This window comes from Haliotis rufescens, unplaced genomic scaffold (genome assembly GCF_023055435.1).
Source record: "Haliotis rufescens isolate VD_foot unplaced genomic scaffold, xgHalRufe1.0.p SCAF_12, whole genome shotgun sequence".
NCBI lineage: Eukaryota > Metazoa > Mollusca > Gastropoda > Lepetellida > Haliotidae > Haliotis > Haliotis rufescens.
In genome coordinates, this window is record NW_025963802.1 from 20,443,956 (window position 1) to 20,468,565 (window position 24,610).

Here is a 24,610-nt window from a genome sequence, read left to right on the forward strand (position 1 = left end):
GTTCATTTACATCTATAGTCTGATTATTAAACAGTCATACATAACTGGATATTACATTTAAAGACAATCGGTGCATGAATAAAAAATCTGTCTATTTAGCTATCACTATATTTCATCAACAACCAGACCTGTTCGTCACGGGTGGAACGAGCATTCTTTGTAACAGCCATCTGCATAATGTTACCCCTGCGTCACAGGGCCATATGACACAGTTGAACCAATCAACTCAACTCGAAAGGTTTCACGGGAATCACGCACGCACGAATATGGTGTTAGCATTAGATTTCATGATGTCTCAGCGCAAGCATCTTTCTGCTGATGCGAAAGGTTTTGTTGTTAAAATATTTGAATACTTTAAGGCTGAAAGTGAAAGACATTCGCCCTTCTTTGACATTTCAAAGTACTTGAAAAGAACAATTCATGTGTTACAGCTTCCCAAACAAACCATAGTTAAGATTTTGAACTCTCATAAAAACACATGCTCCCATGCACATCCCTTAAGGGGCATCTCAAAACAGGATAGGAAATTAAAGTTAGATTCCTTTGATAAGAAAGTTGTCAGGGACGTGATTCGGCGGTTAACACAAGAAAATGAATTTATTTTAACACGAAAACTAAAACAAATTCTCCTTACAGAGCATGACTTAGATATTTCCAAATGGACCATTTGTAAACTCCTTTTCAAATTTGGATATCAGTACAAAAAGACGAAAGGGTCGAAACTAGCAATGTGTGAACGACCAGATATCATTCGTTTGCGTACCAATTATTTGCGCACTATTAAAAAGAAACGAGAAGAAGGCTATGAGCCTGTCTATTTGGACAAAACCTGGATTAACGCCTGCCACACAGCGGCTTACCAATGGTCTCACCCAGATACCAGAGAGCCACAGTGCAAGATCCCCCCTGGTAAAGGGGAGCGCCTGATTGTCCTCCATGCAGGCTCCCACAGAGGTGTTCAGATCCAGATCTACAGATGGCAGTGACAATCATACCGAGATGAATAGTCAGGTTTTCACTGCGTATGTTGAGGAGCAGCTCCTCTTAGCACTGCCTGATAAAGCCTTGGTGGTTATGGACAATGCTCCCTATCACAGTTGTCGAGATCCTATTAACCATTGTCCAACCTCAAATTCCACCAAAGGTGAGATATGTCAGTGGTTGGACAACAACCGCATTGCTCGGCCCACGAAAGCCAAAAAACTGACTACTACCAACTGGTTCTTCAGAACAAACCACCGCCCTCTTATTTGATTGACAACATGTTGAGGGAACACGGTCATGAAGTGCTTAGACTTCCTCCTTACCATTGTGACTTGAATCCCATCGAACTAATCTGGGGTAAAATAAGACCTTCAAGCTTGCAGATGTCAAGCAGATTGTCTTTAAAGGGATGGGAGAAATTACAGATGTACGTTGGGCAAACTGTGTGCAACATGTTATCAAAGTTGAGGAAGAGTATTGGAAACAAGACTGTATCTGACCAGATACTGTCCAGCCTGTTGTTGTTCATTTAGGTGACAGCACAGACTCCGAATCTGACGACGAGGGCATTTCGTGGGACCAAGAATAGTGCAATACATATACCCCTGTTTCACTACGACATGTAATAGCCCGAATTACCATGTTTATGAATTCTTACATATTCGTACATATTCTTAATCATTTCTTAAGAATCTTAAATATATCTTATTTGATTCCCAAACAATCTTGTAGTTCATGGGATTCGTGAGAAAAAATTTGTTTATCAAAGAATTTCTAGGAATCGTCTACGAATTTCAGGTTCTTGCTTTGTAGTACATTTCGTAATAAGATCTTGTCCACTTTGTGCAATTCTTGGCTCAGAATTTGATTCTCTTTCCTCCGAAACAGCCCCGAAAGTCTCGATTAAAATATTTTCTTTGAAACCATAAAGCAATGATTTGTCTAAATGAATAATTACATATGATATATTACACCTAATAACATGATGCATGAAATATAAAAATATGTAGCAAGGAATGATACATTCAAGTCAATAACACTGACCTGAAAAAGAATGCAAAACTAATTGGATAAATATTATTAAATAACTGCTTGAGATGCCCAATGCTAACACCGTATTCATGCGTGCTTGATTCCCGTGCAACCTTTCAAGTTGAGTTGACGCAGGGGTAGCATTATGCAGATGGCTGTTACAAAGAATGCTCGTTCCACCCGTGACGAACAGGTCTGGTTGTTGATGAAATATAGTGATAGCTAAATAGACAGATTTTTTATTCATGCACCGATTGTCTTTAAATGTAATATCCAGTTATGTATGACTGTTTAATAATCTCATACCAACTTTGACTGGAGTAGATCCAATAGTTTTTCAGATATTGTAGTAAACGTTGGTACCTTAAATTAACTTCCAGACTATATTGACTATGATTAAAACTATTTATTTCCCCCAAAAAGGAATGGGATTAGTGAACAGGCAAATCCTATTGAAACACCTCTCCCTACAAAGGACATTTAACAATTAATAAGAGTAAACTATACAATTAAATTAGATTAATTGTACCCACTGTTATGATGTGAAAATACAAGTCACACACAAATACACGCATACATGTCGGTACATAAGCAAACCGGTGCATCCATGCATATGTACATGCACACATATATGCTTGTACACCTATACCTCTACATAGCAGCTAGCATGTCACGCATACAAACAACTATTTGATTGATGTAATCGTAAGGAAGGGAACATATTTATATTTTAAATCTTTTTAGATTTTGCAATGAACAAATGAACAAATTGTGCAATAGCAAGGTTAATATCAGTAGCTATAGTGGCATTTAAATATAATACTGAATCCAAGTCATATCCTTTTATATAGTAGTACATATTGTTCCGAAGATTGCTGTAGTTACGACATGAAAAGAAATAATGTGTAGGATCCTCATAATGGCATCCACAGGAGCAGGTAGTAGACACATGGATTCGTCTATAATATTACTGTGCATTTAAATCACTGCATCCTAACTTGAGGCAGGAATGGATGATTTGACAGAAACGGGTACCATAGTCTAAGTTGAAGCCAAAAACTTTAAGATTTTCTGTCACTTTTAGTGAAGTTATATGCAGTATTTTGTTACTTAACATTATCCGGTAATTTATTCCACATTCGCACTGTATCCGGTAAATATGATTTGTAGTAGTTAACTGTTCTAGCATTTGCAGTCTGTAGCTGTGAAGAAGTTGTTAAATTGTAACGTGCGCCCGCTGAGACATTAAGAGGAACAAGATTACATAGCTATTACATATATATATATGTATTGAATTGTGATTGCATATGAGTGGTTTAACAGTAGATTATGTTCAGGGTTACCAAGTATGAATGATCTGCGATCTAAATCGATAACTACTTTTGTACCATTTTACAAATTACTGTATTAATTCCTGTGTTTTGTTTCAAGTGAAGAAAATGTGTTCTTATGTTTCAGGTTAATTTTCGCATAAAGTTCATGAACTGTTGTCATGCTTGCTTATTTTTTGTAGAAATGAATTTGTAGTAATAATTCTGTGAATTAGTCTCTATTGGAAGTTGCGCGTTTTAGTGTCAACTGTTGCTTCTTGGTTTAATTCAAAGCAGCTGGAGAAGTGTTAACTTGTTACAAAGTTTTCTAATTTTGTTTCCCATTTTGAACTTAGGTATTAAAATCTGTAAAGTTGCAGTGTCAAGATTATTAGTTTTAAAACATGTGCAGCTAACTATGCCCCTGAACAGAGGCTTACTTGCAAAGGTGTGATTTTTGTTTTAACACATCTCCACCAAAAGGGACCATATATGGAACCTCTATATATATAAAGTCTCTGCTTCTGCTGTATTTTCATTTCAGCCTTTAATTAACAGAACTAAAGTGCAAATTAACCTTTACGCACCGCTTTCAATGTTTTGAATACAATATTTGCATTAACGATCTTGTTACCTCTCCAATTCTGCAAAGTTGTACTGTATTTTCTTGAGTATAGTGCGCACCCATGTATAATGCGCACCCCCCTCTAGCAGGTTCAATATTTTGGAAAAAAAAGAAATTATGCGCAGAAAAAAATTACACCGTACCCCTTCAGCGAAGTCCGGCAAACGAACGGGTGATGAGAAACTTCGTCGGTACAAATTCAAAATTTGAGATAAAAAATCACCAGACATGTTGATTTACCGTTTAAATTGTATTTTTTGATCAGCTAGGCATTGTTTTATATCCAGGGATTAAGATTACCTTGTGTATTATCTTGTAAACTAAGCCGGTGTCACGAAATATATTCGCCCCCAGAATAAAGTCTCCCCCCGGCGAATTTATACCGGTACAGTTCCGCCCCTCTCGAAATAAACTCTCCCCCACCCTACGAAATAAAGTCTCCCCCCAGAATATTTCCTCCCCCGGTCGTTTTATAAATACTTGCCATGCAGTTCAATAGTTGATGTTATTTTGGGTTAGGTAATGTTATAATCTATTTTTAGCCATTGATTCCATTACTTTGCATAAGTTTGAAGTTGAGATTTTGGTCGATATGAGTTAGCTTGATTAGCTGGTTTATTAGGTTTAGGGATTGGTATGACTAGGGCCTGTTTCCAGGGAGTAGGATATAGTTTTAGGTTGTTTTTTTAAATTATTTGTTCAGAAGTTAGGTCTAATCCTGGGGCTGTGCCCTTTTTCCTGTTTTGGATTACGTAGAGGAGCTCCTCCATTTTGTAGGGTTGGTTTATTTCTAGATTGTTATTGTTTGGTTCTTTTGTGGGTTTGTTTTTTGTTTTAAGTTTATCTTGGAATTTTTGGCTGTAGTTGGTGCTACTGCTAACGGCCGAAAAGTGGTTGGCGAGATTATTTGCTTTTTGGGCGGGGTTGGTTGAGTTGTTAATGTTAGTTTTTTATGTCGTTTTAAGCCTCTAATGGCGTGGATTTTGCGCCAGACCGTTCTGGCATCTGTACGGTTATTTATACATTCGCAGAATTTTTTCCAGTCTCTACTTTTGGCTATTTGGACTAGTTTTTGAACCTGGTGGTTTAGTTCGTGGGCTAAGTTTAGATGTGTGTAGTCGCGTTTTGCTTTATTGAAGGCTGATTTACGTTTTCGTCTAGTCTGTTCTATTTCCTCATTCCACCATGGTACCGTGGGTTTGCCTGATGTTTTGAAGGGGATGGAGGTTTTGGCTGCCTTTATTATATATTAGTCTGTTAGGTTTTTACAATAGGTTTCTGGGTCATTATTTTCTATTTCGTTTAAGTTAGCTTCGTTGCAGATATCTTGGGATTGGTCCCAGTTAGCTTATTGTAATAGAATTTTGGTTCTTGGTTTTCTGTTTGGATTGGTACGTTTGTATTTACTATGGTTATGTTTATCGGGAAGTGGTCACTACCTAGCGGGACGTCGTGCACTTCCCATTGAGTACTTTGAGATAGATCTGCGGTGCATATGGTTAGGTCGATAGCCGACATTTTTTGGTTTATCTTATCGTAACTCGTGGGTTGGTTGTCATTTATGAGTACTAGGTCGTTTGTTTCTATCCATTCGGAGATTAATTTGCCATGATTATCTATTTTATCATCTATGCTCCCTGTAGGATGGTGAGCGTTAAGTTTCCTAGGAATATAGTAGATTTATCGCTTATTTGAAGTAGTTTGTTTAGATCCTCAGGTTGGACTTTTTGTTCCGCCCAGTGGTATATATTTATGATGTTTATTTTTCGGTTATTTAATGTGATTTTAATGCAGTTGGCTTCTAGGTTTGGCGTGTCTATTTTTATTTCTTCGTAATTTATATCTTCCCTGATAAATATGATTAGTCCTCCTGCGGCTCTTCTTGTTTTTGGTTTAGCTCTGTCAGTTCTAACTTAGTTGTAGTTAGGTAGTGTGGATTTGGATTTTTTTGAGAATTTGGTTTCCTGGATACAAGCAATGTGAGGGCCTTTATTTAGTTTAAATTTAGTTTTTAGTTCATGGCCGCGGGAGGTGAGTCCGTTGGCGTTCCACTTAAAAATATTTAGTCCTTCCATTATTGGGTTCGGGTGATAGGTGATTTAATTTTTAGTTTTTATTTTATTCGGTGACTTCTTTTAGGTGGAGGTTAAAGAGGAAGAAGGAAAGATCGGTTAATTTTATATTGAAAGCTACTTTGTGGAAGGATTTCATGCTAGCTTTTGGTGAGTTTTGACTATGCATGTATACTAGGAGTATTTAGGAGGTTATTTAGGTTTTGGGTGTTGGCTGGTTGGGGAGTTTTGCGGTTTAGTTATTTCTTCCTTTTTGGGGCTGAGAGGGAATTTTGGTTTGTTTTAGTGGGAGTAGTGTCTATTGTTTCCTCAGTAGTGGAGAAATCTTCATCATCGGTTAGATTAGGTTTAGCTGTTTGAGTTTCCATAGGACGAAAACACATTAAATGGCCTGGCCCGTGTGCGAAATACGCATCAGTCGGAATGCGCACATTGAATCTCAAAAGTAAGTAAGTAAGTTAGTCAATAGTTGAGGGTATTGCCTAAAAGTCGGGCCAGCCGGGCCAAGACGGACCAAAGTGTTATTGGCTAATTTCTTCATTATCGGTGATCATACCTACATATCATTGATGCAACATAGACACATGAGATTTATGAACAAGCACCAACCAAAAATGAGATGTAAGCGTCGCTGATCTAGGTAACATGTAAAAGATCAATCGTTAAACGAAATAAGATTTGAAACATATCAAATACTTCCAGCTATCCTGATACAAATTTCCATCTGTCGGCGTGGCGTTTATATTTATAGGAACATACTATTGCTAAGTAAATACCACTTTATAATGTCACTGTTGATCGTATTTAAAGCAGACACGTTTGTTATAGTAGACCTCTTCTCCCCATACTCTCAACTGTCTCACAAGTGTTCGGTCCGACTTGGCCCGGGCTGTCAAGATCAACTTAAACCTCACAGATGTAACATGAAATGGACTCACACCTATAGACTAGTATTATATCTACCTTAATACCACTTTATAGTGTCTCAGATCGCGGTATTTAAAAAAATAAGGTGCTCAAAGTGAAGCGCTTTTCCCTCTACATTATCAACAGTCTCTATCAGAAGTGTTTGTGTTCTGTCCGACTTGGCCCGGGCTGTCAAAATCAACTTTAAACACACAGATGTATCATCAAATGTGTTTACATCTATAGACAAGCAAATCACTTCTGATAGAGACGATGTTTAGTTTATATGCTAGTCGTTAGGTACAAAGATTGTTTAGTAACTTTAGAAGTTATTAACACGTGTCGTGTCAGCCCTATGACATTCACGATTGTCCACTTCCAGAAAACATCCTGTGTTGGTTTAACATGAATTAGTAAAGGTTCATTAGGGATGCCCAACACGTTAATTAATGAAAGACGAGTAGTCAAAACACTGTCATTTCCTGCCCAGGATATCACACCCCTACACACTAAGGTCGGTGAGAAACATTCTCATCAAAGAAAACAGTCAAGACTATAAATTCCCGTCGTCTAGCTACACATCCTGTGATGAATTAAAGGTTGAAGAATTTTAAACTGAACTGTTCTAAGTTTATATCTAAAATTTTGGAATTGGATACAGTGATAAAGTCTTATATACTCATAAATATTGGTTTTATGTTTTAACGGAGATATGATATTTTCTTATGAAATATCGCGTATTAGTGTAACATGCATGCTTAACCATTAACCGTTCTACACCATGTAATATCAGTCAATCGGGTGGGAAAACAGGCCTATCCTCGCTCTATAAAGGACTATGTCAATCATTTTGCAAGTTGAAATGACCCCTGATACTTTATGAATACTTTATGACAGTTTATGGAGTCAAAATCAATGCTGATTTTTCATAAACTTAATGCTTCGTACTATAGGCATGGTGCCTCTTCAGTGCTGAATAAAGATTGAAAATACATCAGTCAGTCAAAGATGAAGGAGTTCTTGAGAATTAGTTCATGTTTTGTTCTTAGACTTACATTTCAACCATCGATTGTGTTCACAAGTAGACTCAAACTGGTATATTAAAAAACTGTATACAGACAACAAAAACTGTATTAGAAACAACAAACTCTGTATTTATGGATAGCACTTTCATAAGCATGATAGCATATTTTGGAAAACAAATTCAAGGTCAATTGCTTCAATACATCATGTTCATTGGACATAATTTCTAGTTTAAATATGTCAGTGTTAGGTTTGTATTTACAGTACAACTTTCGGTTACACAACTATAGCGTGATGATCTTTGACTTCGGCGGGCGTCCACGCGTCACAGTCTTTGGAAAAGGACTGACGTCGTGTGCGATCAGGCACTGCGCTAGGTGGGGTCTCATCTTTGCAATGTCGTATCTGCAGGAGTGCAAACTGTTACCTAGGGAAAGTTCAACTGCATTAGCAATGGCAAAGATGCCACAGTCTGAACCATTTGTCTGCAACTGGCAAGGAAGCAGTTCAACTGTAAGGTTACCACTACTGTCACGTTTATTTTGGAAGATCTGCTTCAACTGTTTATTGATGTGGTCGCTAACAGCTCTCTTCGTGCTGTTAGCATACATCACGCCACGGTCGTTGCTTGATACCGTCACCCAGTGGTCAGTGTTATGGAGGATCTGCACGGTGTCGCGATGGATGGGCTTAAATTCTGTCTGTGAGAGAAGAGACGACTGGTTCACTAGCCCGGTGCTGGATGTCACAAGTTTAGATGTAGCGTCAATGACTCGGTCATTTACCCACTGCCCGGACTCAATGTCATCTCTGTCTGACAATCGTAAGTTTAAGTCCTTAACCCAGAACGTATCTGCAGAGTCCTCCTTAGCTGTAACGTCTGTAGCAGCGTCATCAGTTGTAACGGGGACTGTGTCGCCTTCGGCAGGGGCATCTGTGACGAGCGGATCATGCCATATCTTAAGGTGAGTGGCGTTGTAGCGTGACTTGAGGACTTTCTCGCCGCTTCTAAGTAGATACACCCCCTTGCCGGGGGACTCGTGAATGACGTACGGGCCGAAGTACCGGGGAGCGAGCTTGTGTCCCATCCTTGTGTCTCGTCTCCTGTTGATGATGGTGACTCTTTGCCCGACCTGTAACACAAAGAAACTTTCAGCACCACTGATTTCTAATAACCTAATATCATAAGAATATATCTGCATTCAAAAAGAATATATTTCTTAAGAAAGTAATTATTCTAAAATAACGCAGTCCCATACTTGTTTTGTTAATTTAACAGTTTGTAACCATTAGTTTTACACACGCTAGGCTTTCTCCCAAATTGCTACTGCTACTAACAGATGATTGTTTTGAAATAGAGCTTAAAAATCCTACCTGGAAAACGGGCGAGCTGTGTTTAAGATCGTATCGCCTCTTCTGTTTTGACTGTGCCTTCTCGATGTTGTCTCTAGCTGTTGCACGGCTTGAGGGCATCACGTCAGCAAGTTTCGTCATGCGGTCAGCGACGGCTTCGTTGTCAACATCCCAGACAGCTTTGTCATCCTTCGCTTCTTCAAGGTCGATGGGAAGTCTTGCTTTCTGGCCATACAGGAGCTCAACGGAGACGTCTTAGTAGACGCCTGGATGTTGGTCCGGTAGGCAAAGGCAACGGGTTGAAGGAACTTGTCCCAGTCGTCTGCGTCCTTGTTAACCATCTTCATCAGCTGGGTGATCATGGTCTGGTTAAATCTTTCGGTGAGACCAATGGACTGGGGGTGATACGGGGACGTAGTGGCTTGGTCAGTAGCTAAAATGTTACAGAGATCCTTCACAAGAAAATTGCAAAATTCCCTTCCCTGGTCGTGCAGGAGTACTTGACTGGCCCCGTATCTGTACACTAGCTGCATCAGAAACTGATGAATGCTGATGGCCTTCTTGTCTGGAAGTGCAGCAACCTCCACCCATCTGGTAAGGTACTCGGTGGCAACGATGATATACCTGAACCCATCTACAGTTTCTTTAAGTGGTCCAATAAGGTCAATACCCCATCGATGAAAAAGTTCCTTAACAGGGACAGGGTGTAAGCTTGCCACTTGGGGTCTGTTGTTGGGGTTCGCTTTCTGGCAAGCAGGGCAACGCTTACAGAACTCACGGACGTCATTACTCATACTGCGCCACCAGTACCGCTCGGTGACCTTGGCAATGGTTGCATTCTGCCCGAAGTGACAACCACCGACAATGCTGCTGTGGAGAGTCTCTATGATCTTCATCTTCTCTTCTTCACCAACGACGACCTTCTGCTTCTTCTCCCCATTGCCTAGATGGTAGAGAACTCTGTCAGCAACTGTGAAAGAGGCTGCCTTCTCACGTAGACGTCTCTTTTGATCTTTGGAGAAGTCTTCTGGGTACGTAGTAGAGGCGATGTAGTCTACAAGGCGAGATACTTCGCTGGCATCCATCACGAGAAGATTTGGTAACACTGAAGAACTGTATGGCAATGTGTTGACGAACGATACAAGCAAATGATAGCAAATGTTCTAACCCTTTAGGTATTTGTACACGTATTATGTGTGATGGGCAGCAACTTGACATGCCCGTTGCCCACAACCGCCCTCCCTACATGAAAACACCTCAGCGTGACACGCCAGCCCCATTTTCTCAGGATGACACCAGCAGTGACACCCACATGAACTGATGGCTAGTCATCTACAGACACGTTGGAATAGTTCGTTTGAAAATGATTTTGTTGGTTTGTACTACATTCATAAATTAATATTACGTTTATAAGCTTACTTTTCAATAATGCAAGCAACAATAGCTATATTAAAAATCATAAAATTCAGTATTCAATTAAGAATATATCTTTCTGGCGTGTTTCTTTTGAATGAAAAACACTTTCATTCAGTCAGTTCGCCACGCGGTTAGGGGCCCGTTTTGGGAGGCGGTTGAAATGTAATACAAAACTCTGTATATATTCAAACGGCGCACCTCAAGTCAAACCGCTATGCAAGGTTTTTTTCCAAGATATTAGGCCTTATTCTGTAAAATTACCCTTGGCTCGGGTAGAACTGCTGGGCTAACCACGCAGTTCAAGATAATCGAGCACTGTTCGATTTTTTTTTTTAGCCGAACGGTCCTAACCGCGCCAATGGAAATACTACATCGTCATCATAAATGAACTGTTTCGATTTGTCGCGGTTTTACCAAACGCTAGCCCCTAGCGGTTTGCAATTGGTGAAACCGCGCCAAACCGCGCACTATGGAAACAAAGTCGCCGAACTTTTGAGCATACTTTTTGTATAGCATTTCAAAAGCCTGGGTTGTTTGCATTAAAATCAAAACAAAGGAATCTGTAATTAAAATGTGTAAGGTGAAAAAGCTTTTACATAAAAGAGCAAAATACATGGGGGAGAGTAAATATATAATTCTATATAACTTTTCTTGAATGGAGCACATTTGAAAAAAAAGATAATCCAAGAATATTCGATATTACCGTGTATAAAGAATTTATATCAGTCATATATTTCTAACTTAGATCACCCGTATGTAGCCCAGGTAAAGCATGCACATCGGGGAACATTGTAATGTTGGTACAGTTTATCGTGTCTTCTTGCTTTAGTATTACACATTGGCTTTTCATATTCCTCAAGGTTTGAATGTTTATTTGTTTAATAAAAAAATGTATTTTTTATTTATTTTTTTCTCTCCTTTATTTGTTCTGGGTTATATATTTATCTAAATATACATTTAGTTACTTGTGTGTGTGTGGTTGTTTCCTTTTATTTGTTGATTTTGATTTTGATTGATTTTGCGGGGTATTTTTCTTTCTTTTCTTTTCGGGGGGGGGGGGGGGCACTTTTCCTTTCGTTTTTCATAATATTATTTTTTTAAGTTGTATATAACGTATGAATCCCTTCTCAGATTACTTTATCTCATTTCTATATGACGTGCTATTTTACTTCTCTGTGTTTTTCTTGTTTTCTCTTCAGTATGAGGTTATACTGTATCATTTTTACTATTTTGATGGTTGTGGTCATCAGTTATGCAAATCAGTTTCGGTGTGTCTTTTTAACAAGGTGTTCTTCATTAAGATTCACGGCCAGCCCGATTGTAACAATTACATGTACACTTTGCTTTGACGATGCCGGTTGATGTTATTCAATACAGGCTGGGGTGGGTTTTTTTTAAAATCTATTCTACATGCTTATCATTTCGGGAAGATGATACACATTTCTCTATATTTTGGGTTACTTTGCTTATCTAATTTCCGATTATCATTCTTAGTTTTACTTTTTCTCTTCGGCTGCGGTGATATCCATCCGAATCCAGGACCTTTGCATAGTCCAGATTTAAAGATTATATATCTAAACGTACGCAGTCTTAAAGACAAAGTAGATTTTATCAGTGCTGAATTAGATAGTTATGATGTTGTATGTTTAACAGAAACCTGCTTGCACCATGATATTCTAGCCACTGATATTACACTGATACCATTTTCAAATCGTAGCCTGTATTAAGGAATATATTTTAGATCTTAAATCAGAGTATAACGGACAGCCTGAGCTGGAGGCGCGCGTGGATATGTTGACAGTTTTTACGTAGTTATTGGTAAAACCGAATGTTTCCGAGGATTAATAAGATTTCTGAATTCTGTTACAACAGTAACCGTACATGTATTTGTTACATTAAGTCATTTCATTCAAATTTGTTTGGTATGATTATGTCTTATAATTATTTTAGGATGGAAGGTACAGTTACCAAATAAAATATGCTGAAATATCAATTCATTATGACCATATTTCATAATCTATTTTTTAAAGTAACCCTCCTTACATTAAAGATAACTATTTAAAGAATATAGTACTGAAAGACATTGCAACAAACCGAATAATCAGGGGGGAGACTTTATACTGAGGGGGGCGCGAAACACACCCGCCCGGGGGAGATTTTATTTCAGAACAGATTCTCCGGGGGAGAATCTGTACCGGTATAAACTCTCCGGGGGGAGAATTTGTACGGGGCAGAGTTTATACCGGGACACCGGCCACAGCAATCAGCTGTACACACGTTTTCTTGGAATCTACCGGTGATTCGGTCAATACACACCCAATGATATAACTTTACAGGATTTTAATGCAAGGATCGGCAAAAGTTGTATCTGAAACTATTTTTTTATCAGGAATAATATATTCCAATATCTTGTTAATTTAGATGCAGCTTTTACTAAACATATTTAAAATAATAATAACCCTAAGCGAAGCAGCTGATCGCTATTGCCGGGTATTATTTTTTATATGGAACCAGTCTGACCAGTCACCGTCAAGGCTCCTGTGCACGTGATTGCGTGATCGCGAGAATTACGTGTTGACATAGAATCGTCCAACAAAAACAAATATGACTTTTAACGAATCAAAGTATGGCATTTATGATATATGACCATTCTCTGTCAACTAAAGTTCATTTCAAGGCGTCAATAGCGGTAATCGGACCGTGGTTGCTGTTAATAACGGTGAGTTGTGCGACCTTCCGATCGCTTCACACACGATTTCGCCGAAATTAATTAAAACAATATTAAAAGGAATTTTGAATAAAATAAATGAAATAAGTTACAAACATGAGTCCAGATATACAAAGAACACTTTTTATAGCCAGACAGTGTAATTACCTGAATAATTTGCGAACTTCAGTATGGATTTGTTGACATGGTATTTCCGGTGTTACGTGCTCACAGTAATGTCTTTCCATGGGGGAAAAAACATCAAAACTCATTAATTTGTGTATAATGCGCACCCCCTTCTACACAGCTGTGTTTTTTGGAAAAAAAGTGTGCACTATACTAAAGAAAATACCTATCCATGAGAGTTCCTCTTCAAAGAAGAGGATCAAAGGCCTGTCAGAAAACAGGTAACATCTGACTTACAGGTGTCACATAAAGTCAAGATGCTAAACCGTAATATGGGGTGGTGGATATATCTAAAAATAGAGAAAGTCCAGGCCTGTGTTATATGGGCTTTATAAGCTCTCCCCACAGGCGATAGGGTGCTAACAAACGATGTGTCAACTTCCGCAAGCAGAGGGCGGGGTTTTCAAAATAGCGTTGCAGACTGATTTTAGTTACATTGTTGAACACTGTGTATGTAAAGTATTATTATCCCCTGCCACGAAGTGGAAGGGAGATATAGGAATGGGTGCCGTCCGTCCGTCGGTCACATTTCGTTTCCGGAGCAGATCTTGAAAACCGTACCATATTTCTTCACCAAACTTTGCACATAGATAGGTCTAGTGGTGAACTGGTACCTTTTGATAGTTTGGGATTTAATTTTTTTTAAATTTTTTGAGTTTCCATGGCAACGACTTTGATTTAGACTGAAAATGGCGGTAGTCCTCGTTTCCGGAGCAGAACTTGAAAACCAAACGATATTTCTTCACCAAACTTGGCACATAGATAGGTCTAGTGGTGAACTGGTGCCTTTTGATATTTTGGGATTTAAAAAAATTTAATTTTTTGAGATTCCATGGCAACGACTTTGATTTAGACTGAAAATGGCGGTAGTCTCGTTTCCGGAGCAGATCTTGAAAACCGTACTATATTTCTTCACCAAACTTGGCACATAATGTCTTCTCACAGTATTGAATACATTTCCTTTCTTGTTGGTAAGTTCTGCATTGCTTGAGTGCATGTTCCTCCAAAAGTATCATGGACACAGTTGTTTCATTCACTGACTAACTTCATGCAGAAACACAACTCATTACAAATACAACAGTGTTCTGGTTCTGCATGTATGTCTTATATCTTATCCACAAGGTAACTTTCCACAGAATAGTGATCATGTATCATTTGATTTGACAAAATATCTTGTTCAAGAGCAATCCATAAATCAGTGATGAATTCATGAGCTTTTTTACCTAAGCAGAACGCATGTTGGCCCCGTTGCATCTCGCATTTGTTACGGGGTAGGAACTTGTATCAGAGGGAATGAGGTGAAGTAAGCATGCCATTTCACACACAATTTAGACAAAATTAATGCACACAGTTATTATTGAATGCAAAAGTGACTAAAATTAATCAAAAAGATTACAAACATAAGTCCCAAGTCCAGATATACAATAAACACCTTTTATGACTATATGTAGTGTATCTACAGGAATAACTTGTGTAATTCATTGATATGCTAGTGATTACACCCCGCAGTTAAACCTAATCCGTAGTATCGCTGAAGGGCGTTATATAGGGATGACTGCATCATGATCTTCGTACTGATCTGATCTTAATGTGTTATCTCTTGCAGCTGCTTTTAGACCTCCCAGAACAAATATCTCAGTGTGAGGAAGTCTTATCTTTTTTTGAGGTTGAAGATGAAGACCTGGAGGCTCCAAAAGTTGAAGAGTAAGTTTTGTCTTTCTAGCTCATCTGAATAGGACTGCTTGTGAAAGGTTAGGGGGTTTCTTTTGATGTGGCAGTTATTTCTGCATCTCCTCTGAAACCACAGTAACAATAGTCTTCTGTAATGTACAGACTCTTAACACTGATGTTCACCAGAAAAATGTCCATATCTAGAGGATGGACGCTGCAATTCCACAGCTGAGGCGATAAATCAACAATCTATGAATCTCTGTATATACTTAGTTTGGCTCTCTGGTGCTTCACTAATAGTGCTCTTCCACCATACTTTTACAATAATTACTCTACATCACATCAATATTTACACATTTCAATAAAACATAATCTATCATTGACAATTATTACCGCAAAACACATCATGGATATTTCATAATTTAAAACCTTTCAATCGACAATAAATATTATGTTCAGCCATTTCTCACACAAGATTCAACTATGATATAGTTGGTAATAACTAGTAAACAATCACTAGAATACAGGTGTAAACGTTTTAAACATACTGTCGCAGGTCCTGGCCAACTATGATGATTAAGGTGGACTGAGGTGTTGTAGAAAGTTAAATGTATTTTTTCTTGTAAAAATTAGAAGAAGCCATCGATATAAATCGATATCTAGTCAAGGGGCAACATGGTCTCTCCGCGGCTGTGGTGTCAAAAAGCCAGTAATACAAATACTTCAAATACAACATAGATAATTCTTACAAATCCTCTACCTCTATTTCATCAGTGCCATATTTCTGTCACACTATATGACTAAATTTTCAAATTTTCAATAGAAGTCATCTCCACTGTCAACTATACATAACTGATATTTCCCATAATAGCACCAATTAGCATATCACTCTTCTGTGTGCAAATTTGTCTCTTCTTTCATGAGAAGTAAACATCTACGAGGGGTGTTCATTAAAGATTTCCCCTAAACCACTTAGGGTTATCATATTTGGTTGAAATTTCACATGTGTAATGATACATGTATCTATGGGTTATGTCTGAATTTGCAGCACCGAACTATTAATCTTACCACTTTTACAGGTGTTATGATCGAGTAGGGTGTGACAATGGAGCCAGTAGAATACCGAGCAGTGATTAGGTTTTTATATTTGAAAGGTCGCACACCAAAAGAAACTTTCGATGAAATGAAAGCAACTCATGGGGAAGATGCCCCATCATATGACGTTGTTAAACACTGGCATCGCCAGTTCAAGTGTGGTCGGACATCTGTGGAAACAGCTGCCATTCCTGGTCGCCCCCATTCAGCCATTGATGAGGACACTATCCATCAAGTGGAGACCGCCATTTTGGCAGACAAACGTATAACTGTTCGCCAGTTAGCACAAGATGTCAAGATCAGTGTAGGGTCTGTGGAAAAAATCATCCATGACAATTTGAACATGCATAAGGTGTCTGCATGATGGATTCCCAGGTTGCTCACACCTTTCCAAAAGCAGGAACGAGTCAATTGCTCAAAGGATCTTTTGGACATGTGCCAAAAAAACCAGGCAAACTTTTTTGACAGACTTATCACACAGGATGAAACATGGGTCCATCACTATGATCCTGAGACTAAAGTTCAGTCGATGCAATGGAAGCATGTGGAGTCACCACCCCCAAAGAAGGCACGTGTCCAACCCTCTGCAGGCTAGGTCATGCTCACGGTGTTTTTGGACCAGCACGGAGTAGTAATGATGGATTTCTTGGCAAAGGGTACCATAATTACAGGAGCTTATTATGCTTCACTGCTGCGGAAATTGCGGGACGCTATCAAGCTTAAGAGGCGTGGCATGCTGACCAAGGGTGTCCGTCTCCTGCAAGACAGTGCTCCAGTACACAACTCTCATGTTGCCCAGACAGAAGCGCGGTCCTGTGGCTATGAAATCCTTCCACATCCTCCTTACTCTCCTGACCTTGCACCATCTGACTTCCCCCTCTTTCCAACCATGAATCATTTTTGAAGGGAAAACGTTTCACAGATGATGAAACACTGATTTCTGAAGTCTAAGTCCTGGTTTGGGACGCAAAATGAGGGCTTTTTACAAGCGAGGTCTCCATAGTTGCATAAAACGATGGGAGAAGTGTGTAACTCTTGGTGGTTCCTATGTGGAGAAAGACTAATACCTATGCCAAGTTTCATTCCACTAGGTCCATCAGAAGGGGGTCGGGGAAATCTTTAATGAACACCCCTCGTACTTTAGCAGACTTGTTTCTCTAGCACCTGGTTTTGTAATCACACTGCTATCACACTACCACGAGCTAGTATTATCAATTTCTAGCTACCTGTTCTTTCAGTTTTGATGAATCACCATCCATACACTGAAACCATAAGGCATATGGACAAAAAAGAATAGAAGCCATGCTCCCCCTGAAACCAGAATACTGCTCAACACTTGAGCATTGATAAAAGGGTGCGACTTAAAGGAAAAGTAATGAAAAAATATATTTTAAAAGGTAAATAATTCTTATGAATCCTCTACCTCAATTACAACATTGCCATAAATCCTGTATTTTAGCTGTATCACACTAAACTAAACTTTCACATTATCAATAGAAGTTTTCTTACTGTCAACCATACAATTGTAAATTTTACAGTAAATTGTATATTTATAAAACTTATCCTTTCTCACTCTATGCATTTCATCCTTCTTCCAATCCTTGTGTGGAAACATCCTAAAACAAAGTTTCCAGCTTCAAAGCTTCTGTATACCCAACACCCCTGCATTATCATGGTGACCGTTCCAGCAATTAGGTCATGCACCGGAATCTCGTGCAGCATGCTGACCTCAATCCGACCACTTGACTTCTGTCTCACCATTCTCTTTCTTGGAGTTAGTTCTTCACGATGAAGTCCCATCGAAGACCCAGATGGACCTTGCCATGGCTGTGCCCCTCGAATCGAATTCTGTTGACATCCAAGGTGTGTATCTTGCTGACCCTCACAGTTAGAAGGAAGACTGTTTTGAGACTGTATTCTGCTGATGTCAAGTGTCGAAGGATAACGTTTACATCTCAAGAAATCTGGACGAATGGTTAGCAAGTTTATGGGAGTGGAGAAGAGCTTGAAGTTCTGGGACTACAGTGATCTTCACAACCATTGTGATAGCAATGACTGAATTAAGAGCTCCTAGATATGTGGATAATGTTGAGCCCTTAAGCTTCCTGGTGGAGCTAAGATACTGAAGATAGTCTGCAACTTGCTGTGGGGATGCAGTAGCAGGAGTGCCGATAATCCTGCTACTGTAATATCCCTCGAAGGCTTTCCGTTTATGGTCGTACAAAGGTTTGGTGGAATTTCGATGAGTACCCTTTTGCAACTAAGGATAATTCTTACAAATCCTCTACCTCTATTTCATCAGTGCCATATTTCTGTCACACTATATGACTAAATTTTCAAATTTTCAATAGAAGTCATCTCCACTGTCAACTATACATAACTGATATTTCCCATAATAGCACCAATTAGCATATCACTCTTCTGTGTGCAAATTTGTCTCTTCTTTCATGAGAAGTAAACATCTACGAGGGGTGTTCATTAAAGATTTCCCCTAAACCACTTAGGGTTATCATATTTGGTTGAAATTTCACATGTGTAATGATACATGTATCTATGGGTTATGTCTGAATTTGCAGCACCGAACTATTAATCTTACCACTTTTACAGGTGTTATGATCGAGTAGGGTGTGACAATGGAGCCAGTAGAATACCGAGCAGTGATTAGGTTTTTATATTTGAAAGGTCGCACACCAAAAGGACTTTCGATGAAATGAAAGCAACTCATGGGGAAGATGCCCCATCATATGACGTTGTTAAACACTGGCATCGCCAGTTCAAGTGTGGTCGGACATCTGTGGAAACAGCTGTCATTCCTGGTCGCCCCCATTCAGCCATTGATGAGGACACTATCCATCAAGTGGAGACCGCCATTTTGGCAGACAAACGTATAACTGTTCGCCAGTTAGCACAAGATGTCAAGATCAGTGTAGGGTCTGTGGAAAAAATCATCCATGACAATTTGAACATGCATAAGGTGTCTGCATGATGGATTCCCAGGTTGCTCACACCTTTCCAAAAGCAGGAACGAGTCAATTGCTCAAAGGATCTTTTGGACATGTGCCAAAAAAACCAGGCAAACTTTTTTGACAGACTTATCACACAGGATGAAACATGGGTCCATCACTATGATCCTGAGACTAAAGTTCAGTCGATGCAATGGAAGCATGTGGAGTCACCACCCCCAAAGAAGGCACGTGTCCAACCCTCTGCAGGCTAGGTCATGCTCACGGTGTTTTTGGACCAGCACGGAGTAGTAATGATGGATTTCTTGGCAAAGGGTACCATAATTACAGGAGCTAATTATGCTTCACTGCTGCGGAAATTGCGGGACGCTATCAAGCTTAAGAGGCGTGGCATGCTGACCAAGGGTGTCCGTCTCCTGCAAGACAGTGCTCCAGTACACAACTCTCATGTTGCCCAGACAGAAGCGCGGTCCTGTGGCTATGAAATCCTTCCACATCCTCCTTACTCTCCTGACCTTGCACCATCTGACTTCCCCCTCTTTCCAACCATGAATCATTTTTGAAGGGAAAACGTTTCACAGATGATGAAACACTGATTTCTGAAGTCTAAGTCCTGGTTTGGGACGCAAAATGAGGGCTTTTTACAAGCGAGGTCTCCATAGTTGCATAAAACGATGGGAGAAGTGTGTAACTCTTGGTGGTTCCTATGTGGAGAAAGACTAATACCTATGCCAAGTTTCATTCCACTAGGTCCATCAGAAGGGGGTCGGGGAAATCTTTAATGAACACCCCTCGTACTTTAGCAGACTTGTTTCTCTAGCACCTGGTTTTGTAATCACACTGCTATCACACTACCACGAGCTAGTATTATCAATTTCTAGCTACCTGTTCTTTCAGTTTTGATGAATCACCATCCATACACTGAAACCATAAGGCATATGGACAAAAAAGAATAGAAGCCATGCTCCCCCTGAAACCAGAATACTGCTCAACACTTGAGCATTGATAAAAGGGTGCGACTTAAAGGAAAAGTAATGAAAAAATATATTTTAAAAGGTAAATAATTCTTATGAATCCTCTACCTCAATTACAACATTGCCATAAATCCTGTATTTTAGCTGTATCACACTAAACTAAACTTTCACATTATCAATAGAAGTTTTCTTACTGTCAACCATACAATTGTAAATTTTACAGTAAATTGTATATTTATAAAACTTATCCTTTCTCACTCTATGCATTTCATCCTTCTTCCAATCCTTGTGTGGAAACATCCTAAAACAAAGTTTCCAGCTTCAAAGCTTCTGTATACCCAACACCCCTGCATTATCATGGTGACCGTTCCAGCAATTAGGTCATGCACCGGAATCTCGTGCAGCATGCTGACCTCAATCCGACCACTTGACTTCTGTCTCACCATTCTCTTTCTTGGAGTTAGTTCTTCACGATGAAGTCCCATCGAAGACCCAGATGGACCTTGCCATGGCTGTGCCCCTCGAATCGAATTCTGTTGACATCCAAGGTGTGTATCTTGCTGACCCTCACAGCAGTAGCCAAGTTAGAAGGAAGACTGTTTTGAGACTGTATTCTGCTGATGTCAAGTGTCGAAGGATAACGTTTACATCTCAAGAAATCTGGACGAATGGTTAGCAAGTTTATGGGAGTGGAGAAGAGCTTGAAGTTCTGGGACTACAGTGATCTTCACAACCATTGTGATAGCAATGACTGAATTAAGAGCTCCTAGATATGTGGATAATGTTGAGCCCTTAAGCTTCCTGGTGGAGCTAAGATACTGAAGATTTTCGATGAGTACCCTTTTGCAACTAAGGACTTCTGGAAATGAGCCAGATGCATAGATGTAATGTGTCCAGCGATGGATGTAGGCGTGAGCGAGGTTGAAGGAGAAGACCTCTTCGTGAAGCAGATGATGACTTCCCTTTGCAAGGTCTACCAACACAATGAACCAGCTGCGAGCTGGCCAGTAAGGGGGGCGGTCGGGTAGCCTAGTGGTTACAGCGTTCGCTTGTCACGCCGAAGACCCAGGTTTGATTCCCGACATGGGTACAATGTGTGAAGCCAATTTCTGGTGTCCCCTGCCGTGATATTGCTGGAATATTGCTAAAAGCGGCGTAAAACCATACTCACTCGCTCACTGGCCAGTAAGGCACAATCACCTTCTGAATCCCCCATGGTAGAAGCTCTGTTGGTGGGAGGGCGTAAGCGTCGAGATATGGTGTTGTACTCACATGCCTCTTTATCCGGAATCAGAGAGACGAATGTGGGGAGTTGTGTGTTGAACCTGGAGGCGAATACGTTGATCTCTGGGTGATGGTAGTGGTGGCAAATCCCATAGGACATCTTCGGATGTAGATGCCATTCTGTCGAGGATGGTCAATCTGGACGGGACAGGGAGTCTACTATGATGTTGCTGACTCCCGGAATGTGTAAAGCTCTGTTGTTGATACCCAAAGCATCGATCAGCTGAAAGAAGGCCATCATCAGGGCCAGCAGGGAGTCTGATTTGGTGGATCCCATCTTGTTAATGTACCAAACGACTGAGGCATTGTCGGACTGAATCATGTGTCAAGATGACCGAAGAACTTCTGCACAATGGGAGATCGCTAGAATGACCGCCTTGAATTCGAGATTGTTGATGTGGAGGGTCGATTCTATTGCTGTCCAAAGTCCTGATGTATGAAGATACTGCAGGTGGGCTCCCCAACCCACTGTCGATGCTTCCATGAACAGGTGGTGCTTTGGTAGAAAAGGTTCCAGGGGAACTCCGGAGCAGACATATGTCTTGGATAGCCACCATTGCAGATGTCCGTACAGGTATAACGGGAGCTGAATCAGGACCCAATTATCATCGATCTGAAGATAAGGCCTCAGAAAGCGCTGAATTGGCCGTGGCTGTAGTCGACCTCTCTGGGTGGGAGCTTGTGCTGACGTCAACAGACCGAGCAACTGTTGCCATTGTCGAACATGTAGAGAATGTCTGAGTGCTAACGACACAAGTATATTCTTCCACCTGTCCGGAGGAACAAACAGCTTCCCGAGATGAACTGCAGTTGCCGGGAGGGTGAGTAGTATAGGTAATGATGGTTCTCGACCACTTCCACTGGAGCCAGATTTATATACCTATACTGCTACTATAGAGGGAATTTTTTATGCAAAAATGATGATGCGATTCAACGGTCATCATGATTTGTATTCAAGAGAGTGCATTTTTCTTCTTTGGCACCCCCGATTATAGCACCCCCCTACAATATTTTTCCACTAGAGAAATAGGATGTTGCCGAAAGCATACACTGTGCCCAACAAATTCCCAATTGAACATTTGTGCCCAACTATAGTATAGAACAAAAAATGGAAGAAGTGAAATATACAACTATGGAGAGCATGGGCATACATGCAGAAATGTCTGTGTTCCAACATATACCAGTGGAGAATGCATACAAAGACAACTTGCTACCAGATATATCCAAGGTAGACTATTTGGAAGGAAATCTAGGCAGAACACATCTAGAACCTTTGGAGGGCCTACCAACATTTGTAGACGATATGTATGTATTTGGCTATCTAGAAGAAAACGATATAGTATCTCTACGAGGATCTGTGTCTTGTACAACTGGAGAAAATGGATCTGCAAAACGTATACTACAAGAAATACAAATAGCAACGCAGAAAGTATATGGATGTCGCGTGCATGCTACTATTGCAAATACAATTTCCTATATAGGAGGCTCTGGAAGCAAAATACGAGACACAATACAACAAATACAAAAACAAACAAAATACAAAGTGTAGAAAAAATGGATGGAAAGATTTTCCAACGATGAACCCAAAGGTATATTTGTATGCAAAATAGATGTCTCCGAGTTGTCCCTGGAGGAAACACAAAAGGGGTTGGATGCACTACACACGCAACTATATTCCTTCGGAAACGAGATACATTCCATAGAGTATACTAGAGACTTTTCTAGTGTGCTAGATAGGGAAAAACTAGTGGAATACCTACAAAGCCAGGGATACTTTCTCCTAAAGAAGGAGAAAAAGAAGGGACAATTCTAGACAATACCGTGTCTGTAGAAGAAAACGTCTGTACTTGGGTATACAATAGGAACAATAGAACATTTTCCGCGAAGATATACAACAAAGTTGTTTCCAATTTCGAAGCGAGGGATGTTCGGAATCCAATAGGAGCAAATCTTTGCGAATACGTAGATTGCCCAAATAGACACCTACGAAAAACATTTTTGCATCAAGACGTACAGAAAAGAGGTTGTTCTCGAATAGAAGTATCTGTGTATGCACCAGACGAAGACATAGGACCTTGGGTTGTAGACGAAATTCTAGAGTTGGTATCCCCTAAAGAAGAACAATATTTCTCGAACAACCACCAGAAAACCAATGGAGAAACTTGTCAAAGAAATTGGATAGATGTTGTATAATCGCCTCTAGACCTCTTGGGAAGATATTTGCAGCATGGTATGCACACACAAAAACTAGGAGAATAGCAGGGATACATATACATTCGAAAAAAAAGACAGTAGAAGATCCGAAGAAATGGGAAAGAGCAGTAGAATTTGCAATTGGAGACTTTGGGTTTCACGCTTGTCCAATATTTTGTATAGACATCCTATCTTCTACAAACGAAGGTGTAGAGTTTGGTCAACTTCGATGCTATACAAAAGCAAAGGATTCCAAAACTATTCTTGCACCATCCAAACAACCAACAAAAATATCCAAGGCAAATACAAACCCTTCCATACTTCTCCCAAGCACAGAATACATAGAATGGATATCCCGGAAAAACAAATCCAATAGAATTGGGAACAAAGTCTCCCAGTTCCAAGCAATAGAAATGGAAACCAAAAGAAAAATCCAATAGAGAACAAAGATTGCAAGACATAGATTGCAAGACTGGTTGGATAGCAATCTATGGAAAGAAAATATTGAAAAAATACACGAACAAAGAATACAAAAAGAAAAGGAGGAAAGGAAAAAGAGAGAACAAGAAATAGAAGAAATCCAAAAAACATACAAGAATAATGATGAATATAGAATTGAGTAGTATAGACAATGACAGTTCTGGACCACTTCCACCAGAGCCAGATTTATATACCTATACTGCTACTACAGAGGGAATTTTTTATGTCAAAATGATGATGTGATTCGATGATCATCATGAGATTAAGCTAAATTGACTCTAGCTCACCACTGTCTGGAGCCAATCAATGCTTCTATGATATAAAGTTTTATAGGTA

At 39.7% G+C, this 24,610-nt stretch overlaps 1 protein-coding gene across 5 annotated transcripts in view; it reads left to right on the forward strand.

Moving 5' to 3' along the window:
• Positions 1-24,610, forward strand: part of LOC124149999 (SH3 and PX domain-containing protein 2A-like) — a 321,507-nt gene that overhangs the window by 152,716 nt on the left and 144,181 nt on the right. For all 5 annotated transcript variants that reach the window (XM_046521873.2, XM_046521871.2, XM_046521872.2 and 2 more), the window contains exon 6: positions 15,221-15,318. In XM_046521873.2, coding sequence (XP_046377829.1) covers positions 15,221-15,318 — 98 coding nt within the window. The remainder of the gene's footprint in view (positions 1-15,220; positions 15,319-24,610) is intronic.